Source organism: Hyphopichia burtonii (genome assembly GCF_001661395.1).
Source record: "Hyphopichia burtonii NRRL Y-1933 unplaced genomic scaffold HYPBUscaffold_2, whole genome shotgun sequence".
NCBI lineage: Eukaryota > Fungi > Ascomycota > Pichiomycetes > Serinales > Debaryomycetaceae > Hyphopichia > Hyphopichia burtonii.
Window position 1 is genome coordinate 594,476 of NW_017963729.1, and position 23,492 is coordinate 617,967.

The 23,492-nt window shown below is 37.8% G+C and overlaps 11 protein-coding genes across 11 annotated transcripts; 5 read left to right on the plus strand and 6 right to left on the minus strand.

The window, feature by feature from the left end:
- Positions 1-3,474: 3,474 nt before the first annotated feature.
- YWP1 (Ywp1p) lies at positions 3,475-5,037 on the plus strand (the record flags this gene model as incomplete). Its single annotated transcript, XM_020223444.1, has 1 exon — positions 3,475-5,037. The coding sequence occupies one exon, from the start codon at positions 3,475-3,477 to the stop codon at positions 5,035-5,037; it is 1,563 nt and encodes a 520-aa protein (XP_020077653.1).
- Positions 5,038-6,632: 1,595 nt separating this feature from the next.
- MET10 (sulfite reductase subunit alpha) lies at positions 6,633-10,134 on the minus strand. The gene has a single exon (XM_020220790.1). The coding sequence runs from the start codon at positions 10,097-10,099 to the stop codon at positions 6,701-6,703; it is 3,399 nt and encodes a 1,132-aa protein (XP_020077654.1). The 5' UTR covers positions 10,100-10,134; the 3' UTR covers positions 6,633-6,700.
- A 254-nt stretch (positions 10,135-10,388) lies between these two features.
- HYPBUDRAFT_152001 (FAD-binding oxidoreductase) lies at positions 10,389-12,324 on the plus strand. Its single transcript, XM_020220791.1, has one exon. The coding sequence runs from the start codon at positions 10,471-10,473 to the stop codon at positions 12,292-12,294; it is 1,824 nt and encodes a 607-aa protein (XP_020077655.1). The 5' UTR covers positions 10,389-10,470; the 3' UTR covers positions 12,295-12,324.
- A 144-nt stretch (positions 12,325-12,468) lies between these two features.
- On the plus strand, positions 12,469-12,876 carry HYPBUDRAFT_104619 (uncharacterized protein; the record flags this gene model as incomplete). Its single annotated transcript, XM_020218359.1, has 1 exon — positions 12,469-12,876. One exon carries the CDS (start codon positions 12,469-12,471, stop codon positions 12,874-12,876), a length of 408 nt encoding a protein of 135 aa, XP_020077656.1.
- On the minus strand, positions 12,503-13,495 carry HYPBUDRAFT_134908 (uncharacterized protein; the record flags this gene model as incomplete). Its single annotated transcript, XM_020219553.1, has 2 exons — positions 12,503-13,119; positions 13,171-13,495. 2 exons carry the CDS (start codon positions 13,493-13,495, stop codon positions 12,905-12,907), a joined length of 540 nt encoding a protein of 179 aa, XP_020077657.1. The 3' UTR covers positions 12,503-12,904.
- Positions 13,496-13,681: 186 nt separating this feature from the next.
- Positions 13,682-16,790, plus strand: HYPBUDRAFT_152003 (uncharacterized protein). The gene has a single exon (XM_020220792.1). The coding sequence runs from the start codon at positions 13,805-13,807 to the stop codon at positions 16,751-16,753; it is 2,949 nt and encodes a 982-aa protein (XP_020077658.1). The 5' UTR covers positions 13,682-13,804; the 3' UTR covers positions 16,754-16,790.
- A 196-nt stretch (positions 16,791-16,986) lies between these two features.
- Positions 16,987-17,649, plus strand: SNL1 (Snl1p; the record flags this gene model as incomplete). Its single annotated transcript, XM_020222138.1, has 1 exon — positions 16,987-17,649. The coding sequence occupies one exon, from the start codon at positions 16,987-16,989 to the stop codon at positions 17,647-17,649; it is 663 nt and encodes a 220-aa protein (XP_020077659.1).
- A 131-nt stretch (positions 17,650-17,780) lies between these two features.
- Positions 17,781-18,299, minus strand: HYPBUDRAFT_155673 (uncharacterized protein; the record flags this gene model as incomplete). The annotated part of the gene is made up of 1 exon (XM_020222139.1): positions 17,781-18,299. The coding sequence occupies one exon, from the start codon at positions 18,297-18,299 to the stop codon at positions 17,781-17,783; it is 519 nt and encodes a 172-aa protein (XP_020077660.1).
- A 112-nt stretch (positions 18,300-18,411) lies between these two features.
- Positions 18,412-20,570, minus strand: LKH1 (bifunctional aminopeptidase/epoxide hydrolase). Its single transcript, XM_020222933.1, has one exon. It carries the CDS (start codon positions 20,426-20,428, stop codon positions 18,524-18,526), a length of 1,905 nt encoding a protein of 634 aa, XP_020077661.1. The 5' UTR covers positions 20,429-20,570; the 3' UTR covers positions 18,412-18,523.
- A 65-nt stretch (positions 20,571-20,635) lies between these two features.
- Positions 20,636-22,264, minus strand: DJP1 (Djp1p). Its single transcript, XM_020220793.1, has one exon. It carries the CDS (start codon positions 22,218-22,220, stop codon positions 20,721-20,723), a length of 1,500 nt encoding a protein of 499 aa, XP_020077662.1. The 5' UTR covers positions 22,221-22,264; the 3' UTR covers positions 20,636-20,720.
- Positions 22,265-22,439: 175 nt separating this feature from the next.
- Positions 22,440-23,467, minus strand: HYPBUDRAFT_152006 (mitochondrial 37S ribosomal protein uS5m; the record flags this gene model as incomplete). The annotated part of the gene is made up of 1 exon (XM_020220794.1): positions 22,440-23,467. The coding sequence occupies one exon, from the start codon at positions 23,465-23,467 to the stop codon at positions 22,454-22,456; it is 1,014 nt and encodes a 337-aa protein (XP_020077663.1). The 3' UTR covers positions 22,440-22,453.
- Positions 23,468-23,492: the final 25 nt, after the last annotated feature.

A 23,492-nucleotide genomic window follows, 5' to 3' on the forward strand; every position in this document is an offset into this window, starting at 1 on the left:
TACAGGATATATGCATGCATCCCGAGCGGTAGCAAAAAATAGCACAGAAAATACTCCCGGTATCTGCTGCAGCGCACAAAAAATAATTCCGAAAAAGAAATGGCAATTGCAAAAAATGAAAATATATGCGACGTAAAAAATTTGAACAACTCCTTCTACTGCCAAATGGAATAGTGACTAATTAATGGTTATTCATGCTTAATTGCTAGCACCTCAGTTTAAACATTATATAAGCCTGGGATTCTCCCTACCCTTTGGTTCGTATTTTATTTTTTGTTTTTTCTCTACCAACCCTTATCCTCTCGCTCATATTTTACAATGGTTAGATTATCTACTGTTGCCTCTGGTGCTTTATTGGCCTCCGCTGCCGCTGCCCAAGACGTTGCTTGTCTTGTCAATGGTGACAACGTTGCTGTTGTTCCTTTAGACACTGGTGTCTGTTCCTTCCCAGTTCCAGCTAACTTACCAACCGCTTTCGACTTCAAGTCTACCGATGATTACAATGTTGAATTTTACTATTCTGTTGCCCAAAACAGCAAATACTTTACCGATATTGTTAACGCCGGTCGTGTTATCGAAATCCCAGCCCGTGCTTTATACGGTTCCGCTGGTGCTCCATTATACCAAGTTCACTTACAAGAATCTCCAGCTTCTAACTCTACCGCTGCTATCAGAAAGAGATTATTGGGTCAAACCCAATTGGTTGCTAGAGACGAAGCCTCTGACTTTGCTGAATCCGCTAAATCTCAAGATGGTACCTTAGTTGGTTCCAGCACTTTCCAAGTTGTTGATCTTTCTTCTGCTCCATCTGGTGCTGCTTCTTCTGGTGCCGCTTCCGCTACCGCTCCTGTTTCTTCTGGTGTTGAAACCGTCCCAGGTACCACCGATGCTCCAGCCTCTACCGTCACCAATGAAGCTACCACCATCATCACCATTACTTCTTGTTCTGATGATAAATGTTCTAAAACCACCGTCCCAGCTACTTTAGGTGAAACTACCGTCACTGCTAATGATGAAGTCACCTCTTACACTACCTGGTGTCCAGTTACCGATGCTGACTCTACTTCTACCGTTAAAGATATCCAAACTACCGTTGTTACCATTACTTCTTGTTCTGATAACAAATGTTCTGAAGCTCCAGTCACCACCGGTGTCACCACCGTTACTCAAGACAACACCGTTTACACTACTTACTGTCCATTAACTGGTGCTAAGACCGAAACTGCTGCCACCGCCGGTACTACCACCCCAGCTACTAAAGACGCTACTGCTACCTCTGTTGAAACCTCTTTCGTCACCATTACCTCTTGTTCTGACAACAAATGTAACCCATCTGTTGTTCCAGCCACTCAAGGTGAATCTACCGTCACTGTTAACGGTGTTCAAACCGTCACTACCACTTGGTGTCCAGTTACCAACTCTAAAGGTGAAACCGCTACTGCTCACCCAACCACCATCAAATCTACTTCTACTGGTGCTGAAGGTACTACCGTTGTTGAAAAAACCACTTACGCTAACACTGAAGCTACCCCAGCCACTCAAGGTACTAAAGGTACTGAAGCTGCTACCCCAGCTACTCAAGGTACTAAAGGTACTGAAGCTGCTACCCCAGCTACTCAAGGTACTAAAGGTACTGAAGCTGCTACTCCAGCCACTCAAGGTACTAAAGGTACCGAAGCTGCTACTCAAGGTACTAAAGGTACCGAAGCTGCTACTCCAGCTACCCAAGGTACTAAAGGTACCGAAGCTGCTACCCAAGGTACTAACGGTCCAACTGTTGCTGCTCAATCCACCTTATCTAGCTCCACTGCTGCTGGTACTCAAGGTTCAAGTGCTGCTGTTTCTACTTACGAAGCTTCCGCTAACAAATTAGCTGGTTCTTTAGCTTTGATTGCTTTACCATTAGCTTACTTATTGTAAGTTGGTTAACGCTCATGCATCCCATTTCTGTTTCATTTAATTCAAAGACATTTTTGAATTCATTTGATTTTAAAAAAAATCCGTTTTTTTACTTACTTTGATAATATCATTTTTGCATATAATCAAAATCTCAATTGTATTTTTATACCTACTCTTTTTTTCCAAGTCTTCTTTCAAAAAATAAGTTTGTGTTTTTCGGTTTAATCCAAGTTGAATATTGTATAATCTTTCAAACGTTTTTCATTTCTATCTTCTAATGGTTGTTTTTTCTCGGTTCCAAGTTTCGACAAACTATTAATAACTACTATTTTTCTTACGGTTTTTATATTAATTATTTCTCTCAGTCTTAATTTCACGGTTTTCTTCAGCTTTTTATACCCGTAGGCTGCCACCTTGAGCCCACACTTGAACTCTATTCCTCTACTTTTCAGACAACGATTGAACAAATTATAAATAAAAGGCTTTTTGCAGTTGCACAAAAAAAATGATTTCGCGACTGAGGAAACCGTGATGTTTCAGGGCTCGAGAAGGTCATAACTGAAGACTAGTTAACCAATTACTATTCATTCTTCTGCTTCTGTGCCTGTAACTGCCTGTACAACCATGTTCCGCTCATGGAATGAGCTTCTCCCCTTTAGGTTAAAGGGTATGCTTGTCATCCCTCGAGATCTCTTGTTGAAGTAATCAATCAAATTTTTCAGTTTGTTTTCGCAACTTCGTCTAATTGTAACATCCAAATATTGAAAATGCCTTAAATTACTTTAAGAAAAAAAAAAACTTTGTGAGTTGAGGTGGTTCACGTCAAACATGTTAGGGATGAATGGACCAAAGTCGGTTAGTTTTTTTTAGTGTTCTCAGTCGTGTTGCTATTGTCCAATCGTGTACTCTCTTATTGTTTAATGCTCAAATTGGTAATCTAAGTGAAGTCTTTGAAGATGGTTGCAAGAGTCGCTGTCAAGACCATTAGTTTGGAAGAGTCTGGAAGAGCTTGGAAAGGCCATCATTAAGGTTTGAGTTCGAGAGCTGCGTGGTTGGGTTGGTCAAATGTTTGTAATTGTCAAATGGAAAAGCTTTCTATTGGCAGCACCATGCTTTTGTATTTGAGAAAACCACTGACTGAGTGATAGCCCGATTAATGGTTAACGAATCGATGCCATTGTTTTAGAAGTTTGTGATACTCTTCGAGTTGACGAGGTAGCCTAATATCCATACAAACACCAAAATATAGTGAGGCAGGGTTATGTTCCATGTCTGGTAACGTTATGAATGTTGATTCAAAAGTTTATAGTTGAATTTATTCACTATTACAATTAATGGCAAAAAACATAATCATTTGGCAACTTCTGTTTACTAAACTTTGTCGATGATTCCGATATTCCTCTTGTTCCCTTGCTCAACAATTTGAAAATGTTTGGTATATATATCCAATTATAAATCCTACTTTTGGAAACTTCTTATCTTTTGGTTTTTCTTCTTTAGTCTGCAACTCTAAGTCTAACTCTTTATACATTCGCTAATTTTTTTTATTTCCCAACTACTTACTTTCTTTCAAAAATGGTTAGAGCTTTTACCCTTACTGCCTCCTTGTCTTTATTGACTGCTTTGGCTTCTGCTAAAGAATTAACTTCTACTCAAACTGAAGATGTTACTTCTATCCAAACTATCACTTCTTGTTCTGATCATAAATGTACTGCTGCTACTTCTGCCACCTCGGAAGCAGTTGTTACTACTACTGATGTTGATAGTGAAACTACTACTTTCTGTCCAGAAACCGCTGAAGAATCTTCTGCTGCTCCAACTACTACTCCAGAATCTGTTGCTCCAACTTCTTCTGCTCCAGCTCCACCACAAGACACCACTGTCACTGACAATGAAGTTGAAACTGATCATACTACTTACTGTCCAGAAACCGCTGAAGAATCTTCTGCTGCTCCAACTACTACTCCAGAATCTGTTGCTCCAACTTCTTCTGCTCCAGCTCCAAAAGCACCAACTTCTTCTGCTCCAGCTCCACCACAAGACACTACTGTCACTGACAACCAAACTGAAACTGGTCACACTACCACCTGTCCAGAAAGTGAAACTGCTCCAGCTCCAACTACCTCTGCTCCATCTCCAGAATCTGTTGCTCCAACTTCTTCTGCTCCAGCTCCACCACAAGACACCACTGTCACTGACAATGAAGTTGAAACTGGTCACACCACTTTCTGTCCAGAAACTGCTGAGCATTCATCTGTTGCTCCAACCACTACTACTCCAGAATCTGTTGCTCCAACTTCTTCTGCTCCAGCTCCAAAAGCACCAACTTCTTCTGCTCCAGCTCCACCACAAGACACTACTGTCACTGACAACCAAACTGAAACTGGTCACACTACCACCTGTCCAGAAAGTGAAACTGCTCCAGCTCCAACTACCTCTGCTCCATCTCCAGAATCTGTTGCTCCAACTTCTTCTGCTCCAGCTCCACCACAAGACACCACTGTCACTGACAACCAAACTGAAACTGGTCACACTACCACCTGTCCAGAAAGTGAAACTGCTCCAGCTCCAACCACCTCTGCTCCAACTCCAGAATCTGTTGCTCCAACTTCTTCTGCTCCAGCTCCAAAAGCTCCAGAATCCTCTGCTCCAGCTCCAAAAGGTACCACTGATACCGTTATCAATTCTTCTACCTTATTAGAAACCATCACCTCTTGTGCTGACCACAAATGTACCGTCAGTGTTGCTTCAGGTACCGAAACCCCAACTACTGTTACCGACGAAAACACTGTTACTGGTACTGAAACCACTTGTCCAGAATCTGATACCACTCCAACTGCTGTTGCTCCAACTTACTCATCTGGTTTCAACAATGGTACTACTCCAGCTGGTCCAACCACTTTAGCTTCAGTTCCAGCTTCTACTGCTCCAGGTACTACCCCAGCTGCTTCTGCTCCAGTTTCTGAAGATTCTACTTCATCTTTAACTGACACCTTATACTCCACCATTGGTTCAACTTCTGCTCCAGCTGCTTCTGGTAACACCACTGCTGGTGTTTCTACTTACGAAGCTGCTGCCGGTAACATTGGTGCTTCTGTCTTAGCTTTAGCTTTGATTCCATTAGCTTACTTCATCTAAGCTTGATACCCTTTCGATTTGTTTCTTGTTCTTTCCTCAAAGTTAGGCTGCTAAATCTTTTTTTTTTTACTTCGTTTTTTCTTAATGGGAATCTTCCTATTAAATTTACTTCTCTTTGTTTTTTAATTATAATTCTTCCAAATAAAAGTTTTTTTTAACCAGTTTTCGATGCAGAAAGGATACTCATATTAAAGAGTCTTTTTTTAATTAAAAATGATTAAAAAAATTCTTCAAATATTTATATCGGTTTTTTAATTTTCTAATTATTTGCAATTATTTACTTGCTGCTATTTAATTTTTCACGCATTTTCGCAACTACCAATAATGGTTGAGTTTTATTAAAGAGTTACATTTTGACTTCTTACTGATGCTTATTATTTTAGTCCATATGTTTATGGCATTCTTCTTTTAGAAAGCACATATTGATTTGCTTGTTGGTTATACAACAATAATTATACTAGTCCCTTTTATTTGTTCGTTTATCAATAATCAATTGATTGATGCCTTCAATTTCCTATATGTTATTTTCTTGCTTGCTTTCTTGTTCTTTGTTATACTAACAAATTATTTACTTCCGTTTTTCGCTTAATATGGGTTGTCTTTTCTATAGTGTTATATTATGTCGTATAATGTTTAGGTTGTCTTTTCTGTACGATTATCTTTACTTTTGTATAAACTAATAAACTTCTTACTTTTTTAAAATCTTATCTATTTTTTGGTACGTATATGCTGATTACTCTATGGTATTCTCTGTAACTCCTCTCTTCTCTTCTCTTCTCTTCTCTTCTTTTCTCTTTTCTCTCCTCTCCTCTCTCCTCTTTTACATAATAGAAGTAAAATAAATTGTTTTCGTTTTGTCAAAACCGTGCAACCACCCCTTTCGTTTAGAGTTTAGGCAGTAAATATCACGCCTTGAAGAGTAACTTCCTTCAAAATATTGAATTTTCTACCTACAAAGCCAGCAACTTCAAATATCTGGCAAATACATAAGAGATTTGCACACATTCTTATTAAGCACGCTACCTAACCCAAATTACAAATACATAGTTAACAGAACGCCAAAGTTGAAACGAATCACCCAAACTTTCGAAGATCACCAAAGAAAAGCAAGGCACCAAACAAAAACTCGGATAATGTTACTGTCAAGGCAGAAAATGGTACAAGACGTTGCAGCATGCACCTGCATTTAATTAGCCAGTTCGGAAAAAAACAGCCAATTGTCTAAACAAAAAATATTTGTTACATCAAAAAAATAACTTTGTACATACAAAATATGAAGATCTCATTAAAATATTTTTTACCGTCGTTGAGATCTTCGTAATTATTTTTACAGAAATGTTTTATTGGGCTCCCAGCAAGCACCAAAAGCTTCAATCTTGTAAATAGACCAGCAATTTTGTAGGGTATCCTTGCTTTAGATTAGCTGGTGTGCATTATCGCCTTCCTCAAAATCACGTATTTGGTACAGCAACACACAAATGGGCGATGCAGAACGTTCAATTGAATAATTACTACAAAAATAAATCAAAAATAATTATTGCAACCAATTTACGATTTACGTTTTATGGGGCTGGTCCCTACAGAGATCAGAAATCTTGGAGACAGAGATAATCAGTTAAAACTAAAAAATATACATCTATAAAAAAATGTGTACGGACAAAATCTAATAAACTTCTAAAATGTAACGTCCTTCTTCTTTCATGTCTTCAACAATTTTTTGAACGTCGCCTGGCTCTTTACCTTCCTTCTTGGCAGCATTAGCAACGATATCTTCTAAACAAGCAGTAATATCTGGCACTGGCCATGTAGGACCACACAAATAGAAAGAACCATTTTTGGTAACAATGGCACTGGTCAAGTCTTCAATTGAAGCTCTAATTTTATCTTGAATATAAATTTTTTCCGGTTGATCTCTGGAGAAGGCTGCACCAATATGGGTTAGAATACCAGCATCTTGGTATGCTTCCCATAATTCACCGTAAAGATATTCTTCCTTTTTGTGTCTTGAACCCATGTAAAGATAAATCTCACCAATAGTCATACCTTGTTGTTTTTGCCAAATCTTTTCTTCAATAAAAGCTTTGAATGGAGCCAAACCAGTACCCAAACCAGACATAACTATTGGTTGTTCTGGTAAAGGTGGTAATTTCATGACCGATGGCTTAACACTAACAACCAATTCATCGCCGATTGATAAATCAGATAAGTATTTAGAACAGTGTCCGAATCTGGTTCTACCTTTAGGATCAACCCAATCAACAACGACAATTAATAAATGAACTGCATTTGGATGAATTCTTTGTGATGAGGCAATGGAATATTCTCTTCTCTTCAATGGTGCAATAATCTTGACTAATTCAGCAAATGATGGCCTAGCAGATTTAAACTCTTCTAAAATATCAACGTAAGTAGAGAAATCAACATCTTGTCTCTTTTTCAATTCTTCAGCCCCTGCACCACTGGCCAATTTTTCTAAGTGTTCCCTTTCCTTATCGTCTTCAGCAAATTCAGCCAATGCTTCATAGAATCTTTTTGGTGGTTTACCAAGGAAATCAACAGTTTCAGTTAAAGCTTGTCTTGCTGATCTAATTTCTAAGATTTGCGCATTATCCTTATTAGAGATTTCAACCAAAGAGTTTTCATCAACTCCATAAAATTCTAAAAATTTATCAACTTCTTCATCCTTATTTCTACCATGGATACCCAATGCTTCACCAATATCATAAGTTAAGCCGGTTCCGGTGGTATCAAATTCAATATGGAAAATGTTTCTTGAATATTCGCTTGGTGTTAATCTCTTATTTTCTTGAACCTTGACAACGAAATTCTTAACGGGCAAGTCTGGTCTTAATTCCTTTTTGACTCCATAAGCTTCTGGGAAGACCAATTTGGTGGCTAAATCACGATAACCTCCATGGATAGTTTCCTCAACACCAGCATTATCTTTACGTGGATTAGGGAAGAAAGATGTTTCAGTTGGAAAGAAAGGTAATGGTTCAGATTCTTCAGCTTCAGCTTCTTCCTTAGATTCTTCCTTCTTTTCTTCGGCTTCTTTTTGTTCAACTGGGGTATCTTCCAAATCAACCCATTCAGGTAAAACGTTAACAGGTTTCAAACCTTTCAATTCATCGACTGTAGCAATGAATTTATCTAAAACAACAGCTAATAACTCAAAGCTGTTACCATTGGCTTGTAAAAGTTTATTAACAATAAACCCACCCAATTCTGGTAATGAAGCTCTCCAGAAACCTAATTGAACCAAAAAGTCATCTGAAAATCCCTTAGTAGCATCATTCAATTTATCTAACTCTTCTAAAATAGAGAAATCGATAACAGTCAATTTGTTATGATTTTTAGCTAAAGCACGTTTGAAATCAATTGGCAATTTGGCAACAACATCGTTTTCAAAAGAATCCTTAATTGGCTTGTTATTTACCAATAAAATAGTAGCACCAGGCTTAGCGGTAGCCAAAATATCAAAATAATTTAAAAGTGAAGAATCTTCAACCAAAACAACATCGGCAGAGTCAACATTGGTAACATCAGCTGGATTGGTTGCAGAAACAATCTGGGAGTGAAATGACCCCCCACCATTAACGTTATCATATTTGTTTCTAATACTGACAAATTTGGAATCATCTAATGATAATGATAAAGCCAATTTACGAGCGACTTTCAAAAAATCAGTATTATCTTTACCCCAAATCAAGTACTTACCTTCAGGACTGGTGTTAGCAGTAACATTAGAGACAGGTTGAAGATTTTGAGCACCCAAGACCAAAGCAGGATCCAAGTTTGGTAAAAATTCACTCAAAACTTTAGTAATAGTTACTGGAGACCAAACAAAGTTTAATGGATAAGTGAACTCATCAATGGTAAGGTTATGGTAGACACCTCCCAAAAATAAAGCAGCCGTGATGTCTGCTTTCAAAGAAGAAGAAGCATTAGTAAAAGAAGTGTCATTATTAACTTGACCCAAAATAACCAATTTACGAGTTGAAGAAGGAATACTTTGAATAAACTTGGATTGATTAAAAGGTAATGGAACCCTAACTTTGATTAAACCAACTTTAGTAGAGCCGGTAATCTTACTAATGACATCAGAGACTTGGGTGGATTCATTAGAACCGTAAACAACAAATACAGTTTCAGGGTTGGAGTGACCGATGTATTCAAATTGCTTGTAATTGGTACCAGCAAGTTTATTCAAATTATTGAAAGCAAAATCAATAGCCTGGTCAACGCCAGAAGGAGTTTCATTAGTGTTTGATAATAAATCTTGATATAATTGACCCAATTTTTCAACAGATAATAAGTTTGAAAACTTAGTGTAAGTCTTGGAAAATTCAGGACCGTCAAACAAGTTTAATGAAGGACTACCGGTTAAAAAGGCCAAATAATGATTTAATAAAGTCAAAAACTGTAATTCCAAACCGTCTTTGGAGTTAACAGGAGTAACAACAGAATAACCCAAAGAACGGGCAACATTCAATGGAGTGATATAGTTGGAGACCAAAGAACCCGAGCTTGAATCAAAATCAATAGCTGAAACGTTAAGAGATAATGGTAAGTTGGCAGATTTACCAGCCAAAGTAGGATGCATATAAGATAAAGCATTTGAACCTAAAACAGTTGCTAAAGGCTGACCAAAAGTACCGTTTTTACTGAAATAACCAAGAATAGCATTTGAGGCACCAGATCTAACTTGAAGTCTATGGAAAAATGGAACAACACCAAAAGAATTTTCTCTTTGGTGATGCTGGGACCAAAGTTGCAAATGGGCATCTAAAGAATTTTCAGCTCCTGGAGTTTCATAACTGAAGATTTTACTGGAAACAGAATAGATGGTTTGGTTGATCACAGTATTTGGACAAGTATAATAAGTACCTTGTAAAGATTGTGGACCAGTACTAGCTCCAAAAGGATTCAAGTTAACTGCTTTCAATGATTCACTGGAATCTCTGGCAAAATTAACGTCTTGAGAAGCGGTATCGCTACTAGTGTCAGGGGCAGCACCGTTCAAAGCACCAGTGGCACCATTGCTGACAGCGTGAGGAGCCATTATGGGGTGTTTTTATGTATAAAAAGATAAGTTAGCCTAACTTTAATGAAAAATTAAAATCAAACAGTGATAATGAAAATTTAGCTAATCAAAGTAATTTTAAGAGGTGAGTGCACGTGACATTCGGTAATGCAATTATGTAATCTTGCGACACCATCTCAGTTTTCAGACATAGTTTGCGTAAATGGACATGCGTTCCGCATTGGGTAACATTAGTGTGGCTCCAATTCGAATTATCACCATTATTCCGTTTGATTTGATGATTCGGAAGTAATCCGTGTATCGAGGTGTTGATTTCTAATACTCTATAAAATAGAAGAGAAGTATCTGCTTCTTGGTTATGAGAGGATAAGTTAACGATAGGTCCCAAGATGCTGTTATTGAGTAAATTTTCGAAAAGGATAATTCAACAGTACCCCACAAGAACTTATTGGTGTCTGACTGTTCGACCAGGAACCAGATTTCTATCTACTAATCAGCCTAGCACACTGCGTTTATCGCCTTCACCGGTGTCAAACAGTTTTTTGAAAGTCATAGTTGGAACCAGTTTGTTCACCGGGGGTATTTTGATCGGACAATATTACTCGCAAGATAAGCAACTCAGCAGCAAAGACCACGAATTACTTGATGCATCGACCACGCCAATAGATGTGGTGAAGCTGCCAATTTATGCCAATGATGAAGAATTTGCGGTTGCATTATCCAAATTCTCCGAGATTGTTGGTGAAGAAAATGTTACTTATGAAACTTCGATTATTGAAGCACATGCTGATAGTTTTTTCAGTACCCACCATCCACCCAAACCTGATGTTCAACGTCCCCATGCTGTGATCTATCCAGCGAATACTGAACAAGTATCGCGGATTTTGAAGGTTGCTCATGAGTATAGAGTTCCAGTGGTTGCTAATTCTGGTCTTACATCCTTAGAAGGTCAAAACATGCATACAAGAGGTCCCAACAGTGTCTCATTGGCTTTTGGGAACTTGAATAATATTCTTGAATTTCATCCAGATGACTTAGACGTGGTTGTTCAACCCGGTGTTGGCTGGCAAGACTTGGATGAGTTTTTAAAGAATCGTGAAGATGGCAAACATTTAATGTTTGGTCCGGACCCTGGAATGGGTGCTTCTATTGGTGGTATGGCCAGTACTTCTGCAAGTGGGACAAATGCTTACGCTTATGGTACTATGAAGGAAAACGTAGTTTCTTTGACGGTGGTCTTAGCGGATGGTACCGTTGTTAAGACCAGACAAAGACCAAGAAAGTCAAGTGCAGGGTATGATACTACTCGTTTATTCATTGGTTCAGAGGGGACTTTGGGTATTATAACTGAGATTACTGTCAAATTGCATGTTAAGCCAAAAAAGGAATTTGTCAATATATGGCTGTTCCCAACGATTAAAGACGCCGCAGCGACCGCTCTGGATATTATTTCAAAATCCGGTTTGAAGTTGAACGCTATTGAAATCATCGATCACACAATGGCTTCTTTTGTTAATCAAGCAAGTGGAGATGATGCTAAAAAGTTTTTAGAAACTCCCACGCTTATTTTCAAAGTTGGTGGTAATGATGAGAATGCAATCCATGAACAGGTTAAAATCATTGAAAAAATTGCTAAAAATCACAACTTAATAAGATACGAAGAGTCTCATAACGATGATGATAACCAAATCTTATGGGCTGCTCGTAGAAATGGGTTATGGTCAACTTTTGATTTTGGATCTAAAATTTTAGAAGATAAAAATGATGTGCAGATTTGGACTACTGATATCGCAATTCCAATTTCAAATTTGGCCACCGTCATCAGTGAAACCAATGATGACTTGAACAATCTGGGTTTCAAAAATAGATTTTCTGTTATGGGCCACATCGGTGATGGAAATTGTCATTTCTTAATCTTGTATAATAGTAAAGACTATGCTAAGGTTCAAACCTTAGTCGACAAAATGGTGGCTCGTGCTTTGAAATACGAAGGTACCTGCACGGGTGAACATGGTGTCGGTGTTGGTAAAAGAAAATACTTAGAAACTGAATTGGGGACTACTACAGTTGATCTAATGAGACATCTTAAGTTATCATTAGACCCAAGATTGATTTTAAACCCCGATAAAGTTTTCAAAACCGATCCCAACGAAAAACTAGAAAAACTCCTAGACGCCGGCCACTTACATGAGGGAGGTAAAGGCTGTTGCTAATTTGTAGATCATCTAATATAGAATTTCCACTTTTTTGCAATTTGAATTGGCAGTTTTTGCAATTTTGTAGTATCTCATTTTACTTTATTTCTGGAGAAAAATTGTTCCAAAAAGACAAACTTTGAACAGAAAAATCCACCAGTCAATACAACACCCTCCATCGAGTCTTCAAGCATGCCAGCTCAGTCAGAGACCCCTAAGCCGGAAGGGGTTGATATCCATCAGCTTTCGGACGTGAGCACGCGTTTCCATTCTTTCAAAAACAATCCTTATAGACCGAAAGCACCCAATCGTCGATATAAACCAGCCCGTCAATTAATTGGAGATGAAGTCAAGTACCTTCAAACCAAAGAAAATGTCAAATTCGATACTCCCACGTACACCTCAATAAGTGCACCACCTAGTCTTAAACCTCAAAAACATTATTGTGATATCACTGGATTACCAGGGAAATACAAAAATCCTTCGAACGGTCTTCGGTTTCACAACGTTGAAATTTACCAAGAAGTTATTAAAAATATGCAATCTGGGGTCGATCAAGATTACTTGAGTTTGAGAAACGCTAATGTTATATTAAAATAGCTTATATATTATGTACAATACAGTGTTATCAAAAGGTGTTCCAGCTTTGAACCAACTTATTGATATTTCTATCAAACGTGGGTGATTGTAGAACACTTTCGTTCTTTTCGGAGCCTACTTGTAGATTGGTAAAGGGATTGCAAATCGTTTTCAAGTAACTTTTGTGGATTTGTGAAAATAGTTCCTTCAATTTCATTGGTTTGGGATACGATGACCTGACCCGATCAGCACTTCCACCAGCAGCTTCCACATCTTTGTCTTGCTCTTTCTCGTCCTCGATATTGTTCCCTAGACCAACAACTATCTTCAATCCGTTGTTGGTTTCAAAACCGTAAACGGTTATATCGTCCTGTATGAATAATAGCAACACTCCACCATTATCATCAATGTTCTGATGCTGCTCTCTTAGACTCAATGATGCTGGAGATGCAAAAACATCGAGTGCCATATGGGATAGAAAATTGTATTTTAAGAACTTGTTGGCATTTTTAGTATTGGCTTCAGTATCTTGAGGATTTTCGTTGATTTCAGTATCAAATGATTGTATATATAAAGGTCTGTCGTCTCGCGATATCAATGCAACAAACGTGACTTGCTTATCCTCAACCAATTCGGACATTTCCACTCGAGTTTACCGCTTGGTCTCTAGTAGTTATCTTTACATTGATCAATTAATCCCCCAAAAATTTAATCTCCAAATATTACACCCGTACATCTTGTTTTTGTTTTGTTAGGCGAAATTAAATTGAAACATAAACATTAATGAACCGACTGAATAGTGTATATATAGTTGATTAGATACTCTCCGAAGCTTTCGATTTCAGTTATTAAGTCCATTGGCTGCTCTTCCAAGGAATAAAATTTCTGATATTCTCTTTTGCCTCAAAGTTTCGGCTCATTCGTCCCGTATACTGTCAAATAGCAAACCATGGTTGAAGTCTCTCCTTCAACCAAGAAAGTGGATGATTTCTTGTCTAGTTTATCCCAACTCTCCCAGGAACGGTTGAGGGAAGATCAAAGGAGACAGCGTGGATTACAAAGAAATATTGATGAACTTAGAGAAAGGCTGGGGAGCTCATCACCAATGAAATCATCGTCCATTGGGATCAATCGCTCTTCTTCTAGCTTGGGCCATTATCATGATGAAGTCCCCCAGTTGAGATTTAACAGAGATATGACATCTAGAGATAAGTTCTATCAAGACTTGAAAGATCTTGAAGCATCTGAGTCTCCTCCTCCCAAACCGAAAAGACCTTCAGGGTCAGTTTTTGATACGACTCATGATGATTCAGCACAAGAAGATCCTCCTTCTTTACCTACTCGCCCCGAATACCGCTTCTCGTCATCCAGGTCATCGTCGCCACCACCACCAGCATTGCCTAAGCGTCGTGACTTAGATAGCAAGCCGCATATTCAAATAGGTTTGGCAACTCCTGTGGCTAGATCGTCTTCTGGGTCATACAGGAAGCCACATCCACCTAAACCATCTCATTTAAGAAGTAACGGTAACAATGATAGCTTTGAAAGTGGAGATCACGATGTAACTACAGTCGTAACTCCAAGCACTAATAGGCACGGTACAAGTGATTATAATGAAGCCAAATCAGATATTCTGCAATCTTCTCCAAATGAAGCTTATCATAGATCAAACTCTGGTAAAGGAAAAGTGAATACCGTTATCGACCCTTCAACTGGAGCACCAAGAATTTCTTTTATAGATGCAAGAGAAAAGCCAAATTCAGAATCCCAACCCAAAACTCCAAAATCTTTCAATAAAACTTCAACACAAATTGCTACCCCAGGTAGATCTTCTTCTTCAGCCGAAAAACAACATAATTCATTCACCGAAATGGAAAATAATATTAGAGATGGGAAAGATGTCAATAACAGTGCAAGGAAGCTTTTCAATCAACAGTCTACTCCTTCTCCCGAGGCAGAGACAGAACGGAATAACAAATCGTATAAACCAATCAAACCATCAAAATCAAACTGGCTATCTTCCACTTTACAAAATTCCAATACAACTGAAGACGGTCTTCATATTCCTCGTCCCTCTTTCTACAATGCCATATCTGCATCTCAGGCGGCCAAAAGCTCGCCAGCATACATTAATAGAAGTCCATCTAAGCTGCTTGATGTACCAGATGATACGCATGACCATCAAAACACATTCACTAGATCACCATCTATTAGAGTGGGACAAACTCCTAGATCATGGATAGACAGTGTGGTAAGTCATGAAGATCATTTAGATCCTGATGACTACCTTGGGAAACCTAATTTCACTATCCCCCATAAGACTGATAATAGCCTCCTGTTTCATGAAGAAGAACATAGCATTCATGTACCAAAGAATTCTTCACCCAGTCGTGAGAAGAATCCACACTCTTGGATAGATAGTATGGCGAAAAGAGTTGGTTCCACCCTAGACGATAATTATGATAAGCCATCTTTTGTTATACCGAAAAAAGACAAGACTTCATTGGACTTGTACAAGCCGAAGGAAGAGCCAAAACAACCTGATTATTTATCGCATTTAGCTAAATTCAAAAAGGATGGTAAGAAGCCAGCTCCAATTCCACCCAAGCGAAAGGATAAAAGCTTGACTCCAGAAGAGGAAGAGCTATTGAAGTTACGTGAAGAAAAATTATCTGGCAAATCAGACAAACATCCTCCGGCTACACCTAAACCTAAACCGCCTCTGTTCAAGTATGATAAAGATCAAGATATATTGAAGAACCAGTTGGGCAGACTATCACCTACAAAATCACCGGGATTTTCTCAAAGAAAAGATTTTGAAAGTAAGGACCAAGAGCTATTAAGAAACCAATTGGGAAAACTCTCACCTACAAAATCACCTGGATTCAATCAAAAGAGGGATTATGAAAGCAAGGATCAAGAACTTTTGAAAAGTCAAATGAACAAACTTCACGCCAATAAGCCAAAAGAAACGCCGACTTTACATAAATACGAAGAGAAAGACTCAGAAGTATTGAGGTCCCAGTTGCAAAAATTAGGCGCAAAACATACAAGAACAGTATCTTGGGAAAAACCTAAAGAGGACCAGGGTCCAGAAGGGCTTAAGGCCTTAGCCAAATTGAAGCCAGCAAAAGCACCACCGCCGAAACCTGCAGATTTACCAGAAGCCTTGAAGCAATTAGAAGCATTGAAATCAGGCAAAAGGTCTGTTTCGCCGGTCAAGTCAGCACAACTCGAAGATCGCGATAAGATTGATACATCAGACCCACCAGACATGGAAAAAGAAGATGAGCCAACTACCAAAGCTCCCGTTGAGGAAACCTTGAACAAAGATCAGAATCTTGATGAACAAAAGGCCACCAAATCCGCACCATCGAAACCACCCAAGAAAAGGACCGAAGCAAAGACCGTTGAGGAAGAGAAAGATCAGAAACAAGAGAGTAAACCTGCTCCACCAAAACCAGCCCCTTTAAGAAAAGCAAGTACTGACATCGAACCATCGACACAAGACGAAAATGAAAGCAAGGCCGACTTAACCAAATCGTCGTTCCAGAATCAGTTATCTTCTATCTTACGGGCAAGCACTGCTCCTGTCTCGACTAACGGTTCTGGTTTGGGTGCAAAAACAACCCCTGGTCCATCAATTAAGACAGAAAAGAAGAAAGATTCTACAGGCCCCACCAAACTCACCCATCCCAATAAGGGCAGAGCCAAGGGCCCTAAACGAAGACTTCCCAGAAACATGCAATCTCTGGCTACAGACAAGAAGGACGGCCCATCAGAAAAGATACCTGACTTCAAAAACAAAAAGATCCCTCCCCGGATAAATAAAACAACCAAACCCAAGCCCGAAGACATCAAACCCAGCAGAGTCTTGAGTGGTGAAGTATTCATATAGTCCGTATACCCTTCTAAACCCTCTAAATAGATCATGATAATGAAATTCAAACGTAGGTTTGTTGCTAATTTCACAGCTTCCTCGTATTCCTTTTAAGTAGCAGTCATGTGCAGGATTTTGTAAGCTGTCTTCTTCTCACAGTTTTGTTTTTTTTTTTTTGTTGTGATTCGACAACCTTTGGAATTCAAAGGAATTGGGTTACTTTGGAATCATAAACGGCATTGAAGCTCAAAATGGATCAAGTCACTAGTCATTTCAACCAAATCAGAGATAAAATAGGTGCCAGTGTTCAGACATACGTGGATACTGACAAGTTGCCTAATAGTTTTCAAGAATTTCAACAAACTGCTGGACTGTATTTGAATAATTTGAAAGAAACCATTCCAGAAAACATTGAAAAATACTATACTGTACTTAAAAACACCAGCAAGGATGAGATATTGAACGACATCACTCAATTGAAAGTGACACCAGCTACGGTTACTTTGTCAATAACCACCATTGCTACTGTTTTACTTGTTAGTCGTTTATTAGCGCAGTCATCTGATGATGAAGGCAGTAAATCTAAGAAGAAGAACTCTAAAAAGAAGCAAAAGAAGAAGCTCTCCAGAGCCCAGAAGGCCAATAAAGAAATACAGCAAATTTTAGACTTTGTTGAAGAAAAATACGTACCTGAGATTGATGAATATTTGGAAAATTATAGTAAATTGGATAGCGAAAAGATTCAATATACTTATAACTACTTTCAGGAAATGTTATTGAAGGAATTGATGAAGTTAGATGGGGTTGATGTTTCGGGCAATGAAGTTTTAAGAGACAATAGAAAGAAGGTTATTAAGTTTATTCAAGATCATCAAGCAAGATTGGATAAATTTAAAAAAGAAGCTAAATTTTAAAGTAACTAATGAAACAGCATCATTTATGATTTATTAATTATATCTAATAACTGTAATTATAAACTTTTTTTTTTTGTAATTGTTTAATATAATATCACTTTATAAAAAGTTAAACAAACGTACAATAATCTTCAGTCAAACTTAGTTACCCAAGTATCGAAATCTTCGGGCTTGATATGTGCACCACCTTTAACCCCAAACTCAGCGATACCAGCCGGGGTTGGACTGAAAATATGGGTTTTCAACTCTAACCGTTTACCTAACCAAAGAGCAGCATTGGTATGATCTCTCAAATCATCACCAGTTTGAGGATGAATCAATACCGAAAGTGTCCCATGGTTCAACAGAAACCAACTAATCAATTTGGCAAAGATTTCAACCCTGGTAACGTCAACCTCCCAAAAGGGAGTATAATGCGGACCAATTGCTACGTCTTTCGGTAATTTTTTCACAATTATTAATCCTTCTTTGCCCTCTTGTTCAAAATCAATTAATAACTTTTCCCGTAACTTGTCAGACTCTTCTTTGGTATCTGATTCGTAATAAACGTGAAAATCCCAATATTTCACTGGATACGTATATCCCAACCCCGGGGTTTGTCTAATAGCTTTAGAAGGCTCCTTTCTATCAAGATGAGTAAGATAATCCATAGTAGATGTCAAGTTTAGATTCAATTTCGGGGAGCTTGTCTGTTCTTGTTCATGCCGTACATTTATAGGATTAAATCAAAGCGGAATTGCAAAAAAATTAAAGGAACCACAGTTTCCGCGGTTGTGAAAAATTAAAGCTTACAGTAGATTAGACTATGATGCTTATTTAGACATTCATGAAAAGATAATTAAATATGTAGATATATGGTGGAAGGTGCTTGAGTTCACACAAGATCCAAATCTTTCTGAACCATGGATCTACAAATTGGATGATACTTGGCCTGGTGAACCTTGAATATCTTTATGGCATAATCCTTATTCACTTTCTTCAATAGAATGTAACCTGGACGGACAAATTTCATTCTCCCTACGGTTCCAAGCCAGTCAGCGAATTTGGTCACAATGGGGTTTTCAGGAGCTAATTTCCCATGATCAATCACCAAGGCATTCCACGATGCTTTGATCTCTCCGTTGGTGACTTCAGCATAGAAAGGATATGTTTGTATGAAATTTGAAATGAAATCTGTGCTGATATTTTCGAGAGTGCTTAATTGATTATTCAAGGTGTCCAAGAATAAAGCGTGTTGATTGGGTTCGTAATGGCTAATATCAGAGCTTTCTAGTTCAGGCAGCTTGACCCCTGATTTTGCAAACTTGAACCATGATTCTGCTAATTGATAACATTCGTCAGCTAAAGTTGTATCAAATTGAGGAGTCACTGGTGGTAATCCTTCAGAGAAAAGCCATGCTTCCCAATTAATACTGTCAAGGATTTTATCTTTGTTTCTTTTACTGAAAAAATCATGAAGCGTATCAATGAACTGGTAAGAGTCTAATGATTGATACTTGAATTTTGCAAAATAGTATTTTATGAAATCATTAAAGTCTTCCAAACCTAAAGTTTTTTCCAAAAAGAATAGGAAATTAAACCCCTTTTCATAAGGGATTCTTGAAAAAGCATCATCAGGATCAATTTTATCCTTGAGGTTCCAGACTAAACTAGTAAATTCAGGTTTCAAAGTTTTAACAGTGTCAACTAAGCCACTCCATCCAATTATAGCTGCAAAATTACGAACTTGTTCTCCATACTTGGTAGCATTTTCTTGAGACATTCCTTTACTCAAAGCTTCTTTTGTGCTCAAGGCTCCTAGAATTCTTCTTTCTAAATAGACTGTCCAACCTTCATTAAGCCAAAAATGTTCCCAAGAACAATTGGTCACCAAATTACCCAGCCATGAATGGGCCAATTCATGAGCCATCACTTTCACTTGCAGTCTATCTTTACTGATCAAAGTGGGTGTAGCAAAAGTAATATTTGGGTTTTCCATACCTCCATACGGGAAACTTGGTGGTAAGACTAAAGCGTCGAACTTCAACCATTCGTAATTGAATATTAAGTCTTCGGCAATTTGAATAAACGTTTCCATGTCTTTTTCGAATTCCCATTGGCAGTCTTTGAGGTTGAATTTTTCAGAATAAACGTCTGAACGAGGTCCAATTGGTAACTTATCAATATCCCCGGAGGCTAGGGCCACAAGATAAGACGGGATTGGGATTGGCTGGCTGAAGCAGTAAACATCTTTATCATCAGCATACTTTTCTTGTGGTCTACCAGACATCAATGTAGGATATGGAGAGCTCACTTTCATATCAAAAGTAGACTTGATTGCTGGGGTATCAAAACAAGGATATAAACTACGAGCATGAATTGCTTGACACTGTGAGAATAAATATGGCCCAGTTGATGCTTCAATGAACTGTAATGCAGTGCATTTAGCGGTAGTACTATACTTGATTTGCAAATGGAGTTTCTTCGAGTCATTGGATTTTAGGGGAACCACTAACGCAGAACCCAAAGGCTCAACTCGAGCAACTAACTCATAGCTTACAGGAGTCTTATTCACAGACACCTCAAAGATCTCTAAGTACGATGTATCAAGAACGATACGGTCAGAACTGCTTAAATTTTCGAGTTCGAAATTGACAAACCCCAGAACTTTTTTTTCAGAGAACTCGATTTTCAAGTCAAGGCCGGTATTAACGACACGGAAGTTCGAGTAGTTCGACTGGGTGCTTGGATCCAATTCCGAAGAGCCCAAGCTGGGTCTCTTAGCTGTTTCCCACTTCATTTAAATTGTTGGTTATTGGAAAGAGACAAAATAAGTGGAGTGCTTTTTCCAAAAGCCATTCTTTTTTTTTGTCTTGAGTAATTGTAGAGTAGATTCAGAATATTTTGCAAAATCCGGCATTATATGGATTCTACGTTAACTATTAAAAAGGATATTAATCAAAATGTATTATATAAAAAAAAATATAGAATAAATAACAAAGAAGTAACTGTGGTAAAAAAAAGAATTTAGAAAAGAAGTATGTAAAAGAATTAGAGGAGATATGCGTAAATGAACATTAAATATGAAAGGATTAAGCGGAAGGAGCTTTAGCAGAATGATTTTTTGATTCTTCATTATCAGCAGGCTTCTTTTTCAGTCTCTTTTTAGAGGCTTGTGCAACCAATTCTTCAAAAACTCTAGCTTCTTCAGCCTCATCTTCGGTTCTTGTGGTTGAAGCAAAAACTTCACCTATCAATTTCAACCCATTTGCACGGGCCACTCTTTTCTCTATAGGGACATCTTTATCACTTAATATATTATCACACACACCACGGACGGTACCTTGAATTTCGAATTTTGAACCAGACCAAGCTGCTGCTAAAACCTTACCCATCAAATATTGTTCCATTTCTGCTAAATCTTCAGCAGTATGTTTTTCAGGAATTTTTTCCTTTTCCTTTGATTTAGAAGGATCAGCAGATTCTTGTTGTTGTCTTTTCAATTCTTCAATTTGTTCTTTCAATTGATCAACTTCACTAGCGTTCTTTTTCGCTTCAGTTTCAGCTTCCTTTTTAGCATGATATTCATTATCTTCTTGCATCTTGGTATATTCTTGCATGGTCAGCTGAGCATCAAGGGCAGAGGTAACAGTTTTGAAAGTATCTCTAATAACACCACCTTTCTCCTTCACCGACCACCAAAGACCACCAAAACCTAAGAAGGTTTGATTTTTTAAGAAAATTTTTGATTTGGTTTTATAGATACTTCCAATGGTGTGTAAAATTTCCAAACCAAAACTTTCCATCTTTAAAGATTCGGCTTCGTATCGTAATTTTTCCTTAAATGAATTAGCAACATCTTCTTTCATATCCGTTTCTGTATACAAAGATAATTTTTGAATCAATTTTTTCAGTAATTCTTCTCTCATTTCAATTTTTTTCAATCTACATTCTTCTTCGAATTTTTCCAATTCTTCTTTGCGTTTCAATTCTTCTTTTTCCTTTTCGGTCAATTCCTTCTTTGGTTCCTGAGTACTGACCTCTCCATTAGTTTGAGTATTTGAACTACCGGAGTGCTCCAAGTAAAGTTTCCCTGTTTTGTTACTCAAATCAGATATTTCTTCAGAATCTTGTGTCTTAGGTTCAGAATTGACCGTTTCGGTTCCTTCAGTCTTCTTTTCTTCTGGTTTCTCTTCATCAGATTTCGATGCTTCTTCCGCTTTTGCTTCATCAGTATATCCAGATAACTCGGCTGACTTTGACAACTCTTGGATCAAAGATAATTCACCAATCCAATCCTTGAATGCTTCACCCCCGAAAATTTGTGAAAAGAATTCCGAAGGATCTTCAAAACCTTCGGATGGAACTGATTCTTGCTTACCAAACTTGTCGTATTTAGCACGTAATTTCTCATCACTTAAAACTTGGTAAGCTTCACCAACTTCTTGAAACTTAGCTGCTGCATTAACGTCATTTGGATTCTTATCAGGATGTAATTTAATGGCTGCTTTTCTATAAGCTTTCTTGATTTCTAACGCAGTTGCTTCGGGTTTGATACCCAACAAATCATAGTATGTTGTATCGACTGCCATTCTCAGCTCTAAAACCGTAGTTTGAATACGCCAATGGGAAGAAATACTAAAATGGTTGGCAAATCTGGAGTTATTCACTAAAACTCGAAAAGAAAAAAAAAAAATAGCTGATGGAATGGTAGTGTGAGCGCAAGAATATCAGAGGCATATGCCGTTTTAAAGGTCCATCTACAACTACTTCTACAAAGATGTATGAATGAAAATGATTATATATTTACAGGAAGAAAGGGAGATTAAGCAGAATAATAGACTTTTCTTAAATCGAGGACTTTTTTACCTCTACCGGCAGCCAAATCTTCTAAAGATCTTTGTTTGGTGAGAGCTTCAACAAAACCTTTGACGGTATTCATTTTATTTCTTGACTTGAAAACTTTACCACCTAAATCTTTAATACCAGCAGCTTGACAAACTTCAAAGATATTTGGATTAACTCTTAAACCAAAACCAGCAGGGGCAGATCTCAAAGATAATTTAACTGCATGGAATTTATAATCGATATTACCAATAATGGTTCTATTTTCGTAACGAGGAATTGGAGTTAAATTTTTAATTGCATTCCAATGAGCTTTTCTAATAGCCACTCTCATACCGTCTCTTGATTTACCTTCACCCAAACCAATTAAACCATCTTTATTTCCAACTACAGTTAAACAATAGAAACTTGGAATTTTACCTTTTCTGGTTTGACAACTGACTCTTCTTAAATAGATTGCTCTTGAATATAAGTTACGGATTTTTTGTTTATCTAAACCAGTTAATTTTGCTATACCAGTTGCTTGTTCTTCAGCAACGTCTCTTAATGAAGGCCTGGCATCAGTTTTATTGGATTGGAAACGAATCTTTAAATGGGTGTTATCCGGAGCGGCAACATTTGGAATACTTGGATATGGTGTTTTCTTGTCTGGTTGATTTGGATATAATATTGGTTCTTGCCATTTTGCATCAGTTATTGAATAATCGAATGATTCATTGGTTGGGGCAACTTTAGATTTGGCATTTGGTCCTTTCTTGGATAATCCCAACACGGTCTCTGGATCCACCAATGATTCAGTGATCTTGATACTTTGTAATAAATCTTGATTGTAGTATTTTGATAAAAAATTTAAATGGCTGTCAATTTTTTTATTTGGTACGTCTCCACCGGTTGGTTTCTTTTGGAAACAGCGAGGACTGGTGGCCAATAAACGAAGTGTGGCCCTAGACACACTCGTTATATGGGATCTCCCTTGTAATGCAGTTCTAAACATGGATAATGTTAAACGGTTGGTGAAG

What these genes read in the sequence shown, in the direction of transcription:
- DJP1 (XM_020220793.1), bottom strand. Translation starts at nt 22,220, where the DNA reads ATGGCAGTCGATACAACATACTATGATTTGTTGGGTATCAAACCCGAA.
- LKH1 (XM_020222933.1), bottom strand. Translation starts at nt 20,428, where the DNA reads ATGAAGTGGGAAACAGCTAAGAGACCCAGCTTGGGCTCTTCGGAATTG.
- HYPBUDRAFT_152003 (XM_020220792.1), top strand. Translation starts at nt 13,805, where the DNA reads ATGGTTGAAGTCTCTCCTTCAACCAAGAAAGTGGATGATTTCTTGTCT.
- MET10 (XM_020220790.1), bottom strand. Translation starts at nt 10,099, where the DNA reads ATGGCTCCTCACGCTGTCAGCAATGGTGCCACTGGTGCTTTGAACGGT.
- HYPBUDRAFT_152001 (XM_020220791.1), top strand. Translation starts at nt 10,471, where the DNA reads ATGCTGTTATTGAGTAAATTTTCGAAAAGGATAATTCAACAGTACCCC.